Below are 13,624 nucleotides of genomic sequence, written 5' to 3'. Positions count from 1 at the left end.
TTTTATAGCCTGTGTAGATTATGTTTTTTTTTTTACATATTTTAATTCAGTTTTTTATTTCTCCAGAGCTGTTATTTAAAAAAAAAAAAATTTTATTTGGACAAAAATCAAAAATATCAGTTTTTATACTTAGGTAACTCTGCTAAAATGCAGTTTTTGAAAAATATTTTAAATTTATTTCATAGCCCATGATGTTTTTCATAAAAAAGATTAAGATGTGCTTTTTCATAGCTACCATCGTTTAGAAGATATATGCTTTCAGAGAGAAAACTATACAAAAAATCACGTATTTTGTATTTTATTCTTAAACAGTTAAGTCTGTCGTAAAACCTGGGAAAAATTCACATAGAGCTGAAAACTTGTAAAGAGTATTGAACGATTAACGTAAAATGTAAAAAATCCCCAAAAATCCCATGTGTGCATAAAGAGATACTTAAGGTTAAATGTTGAAAATAAAAGACTAAACACATGATTTTTCGTATAGTCCCCTCTCTGAAAGCTAATATCCTCTAAACGATGGCAGCTATGAAAAAGCAAATAATCTTAAGTATAAAATTTCCTTAATGTGTTTGACTTCAAAACGAAGTATGCCATTTAATTTCTCGAATTTTTTTTTTGAAATTGAGTCTTTTTTTTTAATAGTTTTGTTTTAGTATGCTATTAAAAAGAAAATACATATTGACTGACACATAAAAACAAAAATTTTGAAACTTTTTTTAAAAATCCAAAAATAAATTTTTTATTTTTCTTCATTTTAGTATTGAGGCTACGATTTTTCCTCTTGTCTTTACCATGTATTATAAATTTCCACATCGCTCATGTTTTGCTTATAGTTTTTTAGCTTTACTAATAACTGAAAAAACTGTTATAATAAAACTATTTTTCAAAATTTTCAAATGCATGTTTCAGCTCAATTCAAAGCTCGACAAATTTTACAATAGTTGAATAATTTTTGTTATATGTAAACTTTTAAATAAATAACGTTTTTTTTTTTTTTCAAGATATTTATAAATTCAAAAACTCAATAATTTTTCGTACAATTTTAACCCTCGTCGACAACAACTCCAATACAAAAATCACCAATCCAATACTAATCAACATTACATAAATACAAAACAACGATTTCAAACGTATTACCGATATTGCTCTTATCGGCGGTTCTTCCAATGTCCATTTAAAAAATTCCTTCTCTGTCGAAAACCATGTCCGAAAATGCATCAATAATCCAGAATTATGAAAAGATGACAATTTCTTATTTAACGATGCTGAAAATATCGATTGCTTAGGCAAATACAATGCAAGTTGATTAACATAAATTGTCTCCGAAATCATATATAAATTAATTCCCAAAAATCTAGCAGTTTCCATATAATTTACATAATTCTCTACCATTGCAATTGTTGCATATTTATCCGAATTTTTAGCTAAAATATCAAGTCTTGTTCGAAAATCACCATGAACAACACGAATTGATTTTCGATTTTCATTAAACATTTCAAGTTGTGCGACTTCTGGTGAAAGGTAAATTATAAAATTCCATTTTATCAAATCATCATAACCCAATGGAACTTTTAAAAACTTATCTAGTCGAATAGCATCGTAGAGTAAACCTTGATAAGCACTTCGGAGAATAAGTGTCAAAAATACCCACATGATGAATAAAGTTCTCGGAAAAGTTCGTCTTGGTGGCCGGGTTAATGGCTGACCTAAATAGACTGCTGCTAATTCAAGACTTCTGGTGCATCCGGGCTCCTGTACATATTGTCGAATTGCTGATTTGGAATATTTTAAAACATAAATCATTAGAACTCCAAAAAGGTACAAATACAAGATTGCCATCCAAACACGAAAGCTTAATGGTCGAAATAGGCGATCCATACTGTCAAGAATTCTTCCGCCTTGAATCACGTATTTATAAGGTGTAAAGTGATAAAGTACTGACACCGAGAACCAGAGACGACCGAAATCTGAGTTACTCAAACTTCCGATAGCTATATCAGCGTTGCCCCTTAATAACTGTAAGGAAATATGATATAATTCTGTAAAAAAAAAAGGCTTCAAAGAACAAATTTCACCTCAGCGTAACATCCATAACCTGTCGTATTTGTCATTAATGTCGGTTCGCTAGGAATTGGCAAAAGTTGAATTTTAAAATTCAAAGTTTTCGCCAAAGTTTTCAACACCATTCCTTCAATTCCAGAAAGATTCTCCCAATCTCCAACGGGTTTTGGATTATTGCCATCACCTTTAAACTTAAAAAATGGCTCCACAGGACGACTTGTTACCCTTAATGGGCAACCATGAAAGTTATCAAGTTTCTGTGGAAAAAATTCCTTCAAAGCTTCATAACCTTGATTGGCTTGAAAGTAAAGTTCCGGCTTAATAATTCGACATTTATCTTTTTTAAAAAGGTAATAAGTAAAAACTGAAACACCTAAAACTGGATGATCCAAAACAATATTAACATCGATAACATTAAAATCATAACAAAGTTGGAAAAATGTTATCATTGTATTTTTCAAGTTTTTAGGACATTCAGTTAAAATGATTAGAAAATGAAAATGTCGATCATATTTGCTTGAATAGAATTTTGAAAGAAGATAACTGCAAATAAAAATATTCTAAAAAAATTAGAACCAAAAACTTTCAAAAAAGTATAAATACCGAAATGTATCGAATGAATTGACAAGAAAAACATAATAATCCCAGGGTTGTTCCATATAACTGTTTGTTCTCAATTGAACAGCAATTTTGTCTTCTAAATTCTTTGACATTAAATTTTGAAAATGATAATTAATATATGAAGCTTCGGTATTAGAGCTACATTCAAAGAATAAAACGGTTTTCGAATAACGTGGAAAATGTTCTCGAGTAATGAATAAACTAAATTCTATTAATTTCGAGTTTTGAGTTGTAGTGTTGGGCCAAGGTAGAACTCCGGATGAAAATTGGAACTTAGCAAACCAAGTTATAAGAAAAAACCAACTCACTCGATACATTCTGAAAAATAAACTATTTAACTTAAGGGCATTTGTGAAGTATTTTTATGAAAATATATTTCACAATTATTATTAATGTTGATAGAATCAATTGAATTGGATTAAGTGCGTGTCAACCCTTTTTCTTGACAGCATATAGTTATTATCGCGATTAAATTAGTTTAATTTTAATTAAGATTGCTATCTTTAATTGCTATTATATAAACAATGCGAATTGAAGGTTTTTAATGGGAAATCGTGTACAATTGGAAATTATTCTTTGTCTGTGCGTAGCTGTGTAGTCATGTCCTTGTATTTGTATCAAGAGTTAAAATTCTTAAGCTCTTCTCTCTTTGTTAAGAATTATAGTTCATAAAGTACAGGTAAACTAGTAGATACATAAAATCAACAAATAAAAAAAAAATGTTTTTTGGGTGAAAGGGTGTTTTTCTAAGAGATAGTAAAATCTGTAATTGGTCCCAAAAAGATAATGATTCGCGTAAAACACTTAAGAACTTAATTAAAAATAAAAATAATATAATCATTGGCTTTTAAGGACCGATTAAAAATTTTACTATCTCATTGAAAAAAAAAGTCCTTTCATTGCAATTTTTTTTTTTTTTAAACTATTTACTCTTGATTTCTATACGAAATGCAACGTTTATACCAAATTTCAATTTTGTTTTCACTTAAAAAAACACCCTTTGAACCATGATTTTCTTATAAATGCTTCAGATTCCTGTTTATTACCTCAATAGTAACATAATTGCTGAATTTCAATAGAGTCCTACCAATATTACACAGTTTTTCTAATAAACACACATTTTCTCTACACCTAAAAAAACACCCTTTCACATGAAAAAAAAATATAGGTATAGACTTTTTGTAACAATTTTTGTGGTACTAATTCTGAATTTAATCATTTCTTAGAAAAAAAAAACACACTTTCACTCAAGATAATTTTGTAGATTCTTTAGATTCTTAGTTCTTATAAGAAAGGAAACTTTTTCACCAAAAAAAAATTAACAAATTTTATGTCAGCTGTTTTTGATACCTTTCCTAACACAAAATTCAACCCATAAAAAAAAACACCCTTTCACCAAACAAATGTTTAAGAATTTTATTGACTTTTTTGGTGCTTGGGTCTTATCCCAGGAGCAAGCTAGAAAATAGGTTTATACCTTTTTGAAAACGGTGTTTAATTACTTTAAGGCTAAATCTAAAAAAATGGCCTTATAAGTCAACATGTACCTATTTCAAAAGAGAAAAACTTTTACCTTCATGGGGCGCCATCTATAGCATAAAAAAAAAAAAAATCTGCAAAAATAGGGGGATTTTGTTTTTATTATTTTGAAATAGTTTTCCCACTTAGGAACTTGATTCTCGAAAAATCCTTTAACAGCGAACGTTCTTGTAATTTTAAATAGTTTTCTGATATTTTTTTAATAGGAAATTAAAACACTAATGAAAATTTTTAGTATGCAACAATTTTAAATCATTGTCTATTAATGTGTTGACGAAGTTTGCGAAAAATTGCTCAAGCCGTTTTCGAGAAATATAAAAAAAAGTATACTACAAGTTATAGGTACGAAAAAAATCGATTTCTTTTTCGATTTTTTTTTTGGTTAAAAAATATATTTTTAAAAATATCTTGGAATGCAATATTACTAAGGATCATTGTTAGTATAATTGTGCAAAATTAGAACAAAATCGATGAAGTCGTAAAGGAGATACATATATGGAAATAATCCAAAAATCAGACGCAAAGTGCAAGTACAAAAATGTCACCTTGTTACAGGGCCAGTAAAGGGTATAGATAAAAATCTGAACAAATTAGAACATTTTTGAAGTGAAAACTTCTTTAGTATCGTAGTGATTTGAAACAAGATGAAACGAAAAAGCGACACGAAAAATCAATTGATCATAACTATTTTGTTTTAATAGATAGATGAATGAAATTTATACAGTAGGGGAGAAGGGGGTACATTTGACACTTAGTTTTTAAAGGTCTGTATTTTCGAAAACTGTTAATGTTTTCCAATGTTTTGTTTTGTATTTGATTTATTGACTATTCAAGATTATACTAACAGTAATTTTTTTTGTTTTAGAACATTACAACATTTAAAAAAATTATGTTTTCTAAAAAAAGTCATTTTGTCAAAAGTGCCCCGATCCCGGGGCACTTTTGACTTTAAAAGGGGTACATTTGACAACGGTGGATTAAACCCCACATCGTGTGCATTACATTTTTAAAACTTTCAGCGGATCTTACTCGTCTATTATTTAATTAGAAAAAAATAAATTTTTGGTTTTAAACAATCTACTCAACAATATAACGAAAAAAATAAATCAAAAAATTTATTTTCTAAAAAGAAGAAGAAAAAACAAAAAACCATAAAATATTTCAAAAAATCTCTCCATTTAAATCTTAATCAAAATTAATCGATGTCAATTTACTTTTAAATAATTTATTAAATAAATAATTCCCCAAAATCAACGTAAAAATGTGCCCAAATTGCAAAAGTCAAAGGTGCCCCAAAGGAGCTTCATAACTGTTTTTCTTTTTTTTTCAATAACTAATACTATTTTTTTACAAAGCTGGTTTTAATTTACTTAACTTGAAGCATAGTGCTATCAAAATATTGATTCAGCATTGAAAAAACTTTTTATTAGGTTCAGGAATCGCTTACATACCGGTGGTCAAAAATAAGATCAGAAACACAGAAAACACGAAAACACGTTGTACTCCGCGAAAAGTTAATGAAAGACTGCAAAATTTCGCAAAATTTCTTTAAATCAAACTAAGCTTCTTTCTTCATCCAAACTATTGTTAATTAAGGGCACGATCATACCGAAAAACGCAAAGTCAAATGTGCCCCGGTGTCAAATGTACCCCCGCTTACCCTAGATAGGTAATTAAATAAGTTATGATTGTGCAAAATTTCAATAAATTTCATATTCAAAATTCTGAGATAACGGTGAAAAGATGTTCTTTTTCCAAACACGTTATATCTTTTGATCTAGAGCACATAACAAATTTATTTAACTTTAATACGCATGCTGACAATGATAACATTACCTTTCATTTAATATATCACACATAACGGTACGTGCTCTACAAGTTATATAATCTTTAATTGAAAAACTTGAATAATACCTCAAAACACCTGTGAAGATTTTTTGCCGATGACCAGCTAGCAGTAGAGGAAGTACCGTAATCTCAGTTTGAAATTTCGACATTCTTACTTTTTTTGTAGGCATGGTAGAAATATGATTGAAGCGTCATATAAAAGGTGAAATAATATTAATATAAAATTTATTATAGGTTGTCTTTTAAAAAATGGATTTAATGGCGTTAGAAGAGAAAAGAGATTGATTGTTTTGCTTTTTTTATGAAAACTAATTGGGTTAAAAAAATTCTAGCTCTTTTTGTAGATGTTCTATAGACATGGTCGATATAAATATTTTGAGCTGAAACAATAAGCTTTCAGATGTTATAAAATTTATTGCAGGTTTTCATATAAAAAAAGTGATGGAATAAAAAAAAAGTTATATTTTTTCGATTTTTTTAAAATGATTTTTAAGGTTTCACTTCAACCACGTGTGAATTGCACACATGATTTTTTTTTTTATGTGGAGACGATTGAGCGGATGTCTTCATTAATTTTCGTAAAAAAAAACAAATAAGGACAAGAATAATGTATATTTAAGAATAAACATCGACTTCCTGGTTGGAAGCTAAAGAAGTCACTCTCGATTTGACTAATCTATATTCCAGATAAGCATTTTCTCGAAACGGCTTAAAATTTCTCAAAAAAAAAAAAACAAATGTTATAGCTATGAAAAGCAATTAATTGAAAAAATAGACACAAATTTAAAAAAAAAAGAATGCTTTAATTAAAATGCTTTTCCATTAAGAGTTTATGACCGAATTGGGAGGAATGTTTGTTTTTTTTTTTCACTTATAGTTAGGTCGTCAACACTGCGCTGAGTTCAAAAACCCTTATAATACTAACTATTTCTCATTTGAACCAGTGATTACTCCCAAAAAGTTTGTTGTTACTTAACATTTCACACAAAAGCATCCTTTTTTTTCAAAAATTTCCTGATTTGAAGTGAAAGTTTATTTGTCATAATCATTAAACAACAAGTACAAAGTACAATGCACTGATTTTTCTATTAAAAAAAAAAAGTTTACCACTTAAAGTTGCAGAGAAGTATTTTATTATGGTTTGTTGATTTTTCTACTCGTATTGTTGTGTTCGTTGAACTCTTTTTTGTGTTCATGGTGCCTTCCATATGCCTCGCGCTTAGCATCTGTCTAACTCTCACGCGATATGACGTATGCACACTATAACACCATCATAGCCATTTCCACAGCTATAACATCCGACACGTTGTCGTCGACAACTACCTACATCACAACTAACCTAGTGACGCATTACAATCATCATACTCGCTCGTACATAGTACCTATATGTTCACCTATTTCCTATACGAGTATATATTATACCTACATAAGCCTAACTCGTAATGTTGCTATATTGCTATTCATTGAAAATTTTCATTATATATCCTCAAAAAGGATATATGCTAATCCTTGAAAGTGAACCAGGAAAAATAGAGAAAAACAAAACTGCATATCCTTTGAAAATTCCTTTTTTGTATGCAAATAAATTTTGCTTGTGGCGTTGTGTGGAAAAATTGAATTTTGAGTTTGACTCTTTTTTCGCTCTTCAGAGAGCAAACTGAAGGTTTTTTTTTTTTTTTTTTTTACTTTATTTTCTATATTTTTTTTTTTTGTTCGAAATAAGTCAAAAGCCCTAGCACAAGCTTTTTAACATACTCGTCCATGCGAAAATGGACTTCCTTTGAATACAAACAAAAAAAAATTATGCAATAGGTACACAAGACTTGGTAGAAAAAGTAAAAAAAAAAAGTAAAACTCAGTCTGTCAAAAACAAAAGCAAAAAAAATTAACAGAGAATTTACATCAAACTCAATGTAATTTCAAACTTTTCAAAAAGTAGGTATATTCAAAGTCAATTCAAAAACAGACGTTCTGGGTTAATTAATGCAAAGCTTTTGGTAGGTACGAGAGTATATATACCTACAAAAGTATGTGTCTAAGTATATTATCCGATATCGTTGGGAGCGCATTACCCCTTTTTTGTAATATTGTGAATAATTTATTTACCTTCAACGCACATTGGGAACTCGCTGTGCTGTCATGTCAATCACAGTGCCGGATTACCTGGTGCTTCGAGGTTCCCAATCAAATGTAGTAAATCTAATAGTTCCATTCTATTCAATATAAATGGACTCCAATATTCTGTTTAAACTTTTGGAATTTTCAATATTTTGGAAGTTGGAAGCACAAGTAATAAAGTAGAGCAAAGCATTAATCGAAATTATTTCAGGTGTCGACATATTAAGGGAGGGCGGGTGATTTTTTAATCAACTCTTCGGAAAGATTGAAGACTGATTGATTAATATGGTGCATGTCATAGAACCGTTTTCTTGGCTTCTCACTTCCTCGTGAAAGACTCAACCGATTTCAACTCATATTTCATAAATACGCTTGAACAGGCTTAGTATCTAATTTATGTACATTTTTAAAAAATACAAAAAGTTTGGAACTTTTAACAAATTAAAAAAATTTTTAAATAAATTCTTTCAAAATGGCTTAATGAGTTTATTAATTACAATAAGTTTTATCCTATCGGATGTGAGTTTACCATACAGGGTGTTCCGTCAAAAAGTAAGAGAAATTTAAAGGGTGATTTTTGGGTACATTTTAATAAAATATATTATTCTACAGTAACGCTCTATCTGAAAACACATACCTACTTGCGTATTGGTAAGTTTTGAAGAAATATTGTTCTTTGTAACCGCATTTAATGAATATTTACTTCATTTTTGGTTCCTGAGATATTATTTTTTTAAGGATCAATCATTATTTCTTACCCATGACAATTTTTGACTTCGAGGCCAATGAAATTTTTTTAAGAATTATTTTTTTTAACGAGTGAATAACAAGAATATTGTGTCACAATTTTAAATCGATTGGAGCAAAATTCACGAAGTAACGAGTATTTTTATACTTCTTATAAAAACGTTTTATACCAGTGTTCAAAAAATTAATTTTTTTTAGTCACAACTCACGTTTCAAAAGTGAAAAATTTATATATCGCTGAAAATTGCAGTTTTTCATTCAAAGTGTTCCAAAAAAAACCAAAAAATTTGAGTATCAAAAAACCCTACCATTGGTTTTAATAAATATATTTTAACTCTGTCGTCACAAAAAATTAACGAAAACATGCCTTATTTGGTACGATCTTTAGCCCCCTTTAATAAAAATGCACGACTGGAACGTCCAAAATTGCTCCTATGGTAAAAGTAGATCAAAAGTTGAATTTTTTAAGAGTAATTTTAACTTGATTTTTCGGAGAATTTCATAAAAATTGTCAAATTTTTTTTTTCATTTTCCTAATATACAAAATATCGTTTTAAATTAACTTCAAAACGAAGTATGTTATTTGAATGTCTTGTATAAAAAGGAACTTTTGGAAAAAATTGAAAATCTTTTGAAGCTTTTTGAAAAAAAAAAAAAAAAAAAATTTGCTGCGTTCAGAATAATAATAGGTCAAGTCCACTTCACTACAGGTAAGATGTTTTAAGGTTTTAAAAATTAAGGGTTTCATTTTATTTTAAATAGAATATAAGACAGAAATTCTGGAGATGTAGAGCTATAATTGATCTGTGAAACATTTAATCAAAAAGTTCCTTTAGTTCCTGAGAAAGAGCTTCGCAAAGTTTATTATAAAATGCACAAATTTCAAATGGATTGACCCATTATTATTCTGAACTTAAATAAAAAAATTTCTGAAATTTTTCCAAAAAAAATATAATGCCATTTTTAAGAAAATATTAATCAACCCTTAAAAAACAAAATTCCAAAGCAATAATCCAACCGTTTTCATAAAATATAAATTTCTTAAGCGTTACTATAAAATTGCTCATAATTTGTAAATATTCAAATGAGCAACTGGGTTACAAAGACAGCTAATGAGTTGTCAACAAAGTTCAATTGTATTAATTGATTAGTCGGCGTTAGTTTTATAAGTTTTTGAAGTTAAAATAAGAAGTTAGGGTCACTGTGGCGTATGTGTAATTTTTTCTTTGGAAAATCTTAACAATTAATGCAAATTATCCTATTCTGGGTCATTTATTAATAAGATGACTCTACTTTTGCTGACCACTTTCTGAACTTTCAAAAGATTCACCAAAGAGATGGTTTACCTAAAGGTTTTTAAAAATCAACTTCACCTAAGGAACTTTCTTGTTGGCTCAACTAAATATACAACAAGATCGAAAACTTCATAATTTAATCATGATGGAAACTAAAACAACATGTTATAAAATTTATCATCTTTAGTTAGTTCTTAACATCGACACATAAAGCATCAAAACTTTAATTTCACTTTTGATATTTATCATGATCATTATCTCTGTAAACGAGTAGGTACCTAAATAAAAAAAATATATAAAAGAAAAAATCAACTCAAATATGTCTTCACAAGAACACGGTAAGAATATAAAGTTTATTAAAAGTTTTCGAATTAAGAATATTAGGTTATTTGAATTCTAGTGAGTACCTTCATATTCATTTATGCACTAGTGTAAAGTCATCGTAGACGTATATAAATATTTATGTAAAAAAAGTGCACACTCTTGTCACTAATATGAAGAAATGAACATCTATATACCTCCTTTTTTTATTAAGTTTTTCTTCTCTCTTTCAAACCATTTATTTATTCACTTTTGCCAGAAATTTTTTTTTTTTTCTGAATACATTTTTCAATGAAGCAAACGATGAACTTTCATCCTAGTAAACTTTCCACTTTTAAGAGCGTCAGTAATCATACTTTTGCCTTCAATTTATAAAACGTATTCATTATTACGTACCCAAGCTCTTTCCTATACAGTTTGTGCTAACGAGTTCATTAAACGGTAGTTATGTACATAAATAAAAAAAAATATATATATAAAGTTCAAGGTTGCTTCAGGACTTCGAATGTCACAATATACAAAAAAAAGAATAAGGATTTTAAAATCCAAATGTACATAAATGTATATGAGATACCGACTTGGCTCCTTTTTTTTTGGTGGATAGAGTTAAAATGACTCAACATTTTTAATTGGCATATGTACAATTTTGTATGACAAAAAAAAATGACTTCTCAATTATAAATAGGTTTTCATTTTATTATTAAATTTGTTTAGAGTTAATATTGAAATCAGAAAAAGTTGAAAAATAATAGCCTAAGATCCGGCCATAGGACGACCTACCCCCATCGTTATACCAGTTGAGAGTTATATTTTCTGAAAGGTAGTGTCTAAGGAAATAAATTGCACATGGGTTGCCAAGCGATATCCTGTCAAGGCATAGGGTTGCCAGGCCTTAAAGTTTATTTTTCCATATTTTAGAATACGCCACCCTGCTTATACCCAAAGCCAAAGAGTTATAAAAAAAATATTATGTCACAGGAAATTTTATTTGAAAATTTTTATTTTCAGGATTTTTTAAAATTTGAAGTTTGAGTAGGGTAAACAAAGGTGAGTTTAGAAAATGGGCAAAAATCTATTTTCTAAACAAAACGTGATAAAAATAAATTTGAAATTGGAATCGATAGATATTATAAAAATATGAAAGCCACACATACAAATAAAAAATGTAAAAAATCTACAACTCGAGACATAGTCTTTTTAAAGTCATGATACTCCAATTCGATATTTGAGAAATAATTCACCAAAAATCAGTATTAAAATTTTTTAAAATATTTTTTATTTGATAAGTTAGAAAAAATAAAATAACTTGACACGTATCTGTCAAATTTTTAATTTAACTAACCGTTTTCGAGGAGGGATTTTTTGAAAAAGTCTTTATTTTCGTATTTCAATATATTAAAGGAAAAAATGCCGTCATAGGACGACCTATCCACCTCGTTATACCAGTTGAAAGCTATATTTTCCTAAAAGTAGTGTCTAAAGAAACAGTTTGCACATGGGTTGCCTGGCGACATCCTGTCAAGGCATAGGGTTGCCACGCTTTAAAGTTCATATTTTGAGTTTTTTTGACAACGCCACCCTGCTTATATGGTAAGTGTTAGAGGTGTAAAAAAAATTTATGTCAGAGAAAATTAAATTTAAAAATTTGAATATTCAGGATTTTTAGAAATTTGACATTTAAGAAGGGGAAACTGAGGTAAATTTAAAAAAAGGTCAAAAAGCTATATCCTTAACAAAGAGTGGTAGAAAAAAGATTGATACACTGAACCAAAAAGGTACATAAAATTAATGAATTCGTACATTAATTTAATGTAAAAATTCATGGCAAATGAGCCAATGTACAAATTCATTAAATTTATGAATCTTTTTATGAACAAATTCATAAGGGAATGAATCTTTCTTAAAAATTAAGAATGAGTTCTTAAATTTTATGAATTTGTTCATAAACGAATTCGAAAATTTTTGAACATGTTTAAGAAAAGTTTCTTAGATTTTAAGAAAAGTTTCATAGATTTTAAGAAAAGTTTCTTACATTTTAAGAAAATTTTCTTACATTTTAAGAAAAGTTTCTTAGATTTTAAGAAAAGTTTCTTAGATTTTAAAAAAAGTTTCTTACATTTTAAGAAAAGTTTCTTACATTTTAAGAAAATGTTCTTACATTTTAAGATTATTTCTTGAATTTTATGATTTTTTTCATAAATTTCGTAAAAATTTAAATGAAATGTTGCTTAAGTTTTATGAAAAAAATAATAAAAACTATGAATTTTTCTTAAAATTGTATGATTGTTTTCATAAAATATAATACGCTTTTCATTAAAATGTAGGCATTTATTTATATAAATGCATATAATACATTACCATTTTCATTCCAAGCCTCTAATTTGTTCCTAAAAAAAATTGTATCCCAAACAAACAAACAGCAAAAGAAAACAACCCAAAATCTAAAACAAAAAAAAGAAAATTGTTTTTAAAAATAAAAGAAATTATTAAGTTTAAACGTTATAAAAACGTTTTATTGATCACTATCATCATATAAATTTCACTATAAATTAAATTTTTAATTTAATTTTACTTCTTTAATGGATGCATCATCTGGAAAGATAGAAAAAAGTTTGTATTAGTAAAATGAATATGTACCTAGTATTTGGTATAAAAAATCGAAATAGCTAGAAGGTTGAATTATCTAATTCTTACCTTATTGTAATCGGCTCTGGAGCTGAAAAAAAAAACAATACAAAATTGAATAAGTTGGGGAAAGATAAAAATATAAAGAATTTAGGTAGGTACCTATGAGAAATGTTGATAATATTAAGTTAAAACAAAATTTAAATTTTAGAGAAATAAAATAAAATGCAACACTTACTAAATTCAATGTTTTGCTTTAGTTTGCAATGACAATTTCAAGTGTACAGGATTTGTTGAGAATCGCCTTTAATATGGTTTTTATTTTGTGTTGATTTTTTCCCCTTTGCCGATCCAAAGTTGAAGATTAACGTACCTCCATATTTCACAAAAATATAAAATTACGATTTCCAATTTTAAAATATGCACCTATAACAAAAAAAAATAAAATA

At 28.0% G+C, this 13,624-nt stretch overlaps 2 protein-coding genes across 12 annotated transcripts in view; both read right to left on the bottom strand.

Annotated features, from left to right (window-relative positions):
• The window catches only part of LOC129912272 (diacylglycerol lipase-alpha), a 176,713-nt gene that overhangs the window by 49,877 nt on the left and 113,212 nt on the right, over window positions 1-13,624 (bottom strand). The window lies entirely within an intron of this gene.
• On the bottom strand, window positions 408-3,498 carry LOC129912274 (uncharacterized). The gene is made up of 2 exons (XM_055990466.1): window positions 2,076-3,498; window positions 408-2,016 (listed from the first exon to the last, which is right to left on the bottom strand). The coding sequence occupies exons 1-2, from the start codon at window positions 2,508-2,510 to the stop codon at window positions 1,006-1,008; spliced, it is 1,446 nt and encodes a 481-aa protein (XP_055846441.1). The 5' UTR covers window positions 2,511-3,498; the 3' UTR covers window positions 408-1,005.

The sequence above is a fragment of the Episyrphus balteatus genome, chromosome 2, assembly GCF_945859705.1.
Source record: "Episyrphus balteatus chromosome 2, idEpiBalt1.1, whole genome shotgun sequence".
Lineage (NCBI taxonomy): Eukaryota > Metazoa > Arthropoda > Insecta > Diptera > Syrphidae > Episyrphus > Episyrphus balteatus.
This window is presented reverse-complemented; position numbering and strand designations above follow the sequence as displayed.

Excerpts from the sequence above, each read along its gene's own strand:
- LOC129912274 (XM_055990466.1), bottom strand. The coding sequence starts at position 2,510 with ATGATAACATTTTTCCAACTTTGTTATGATTTTAATGTTATCGATGTT. Across the intron at positions 2,017-2,075 it reads GTTATGGATGTTACGCTGAG|TTATTAAGGGGCAACGCTGA; the intron begins GTGAAATTTGTT and ends ATTTCCTTACAG.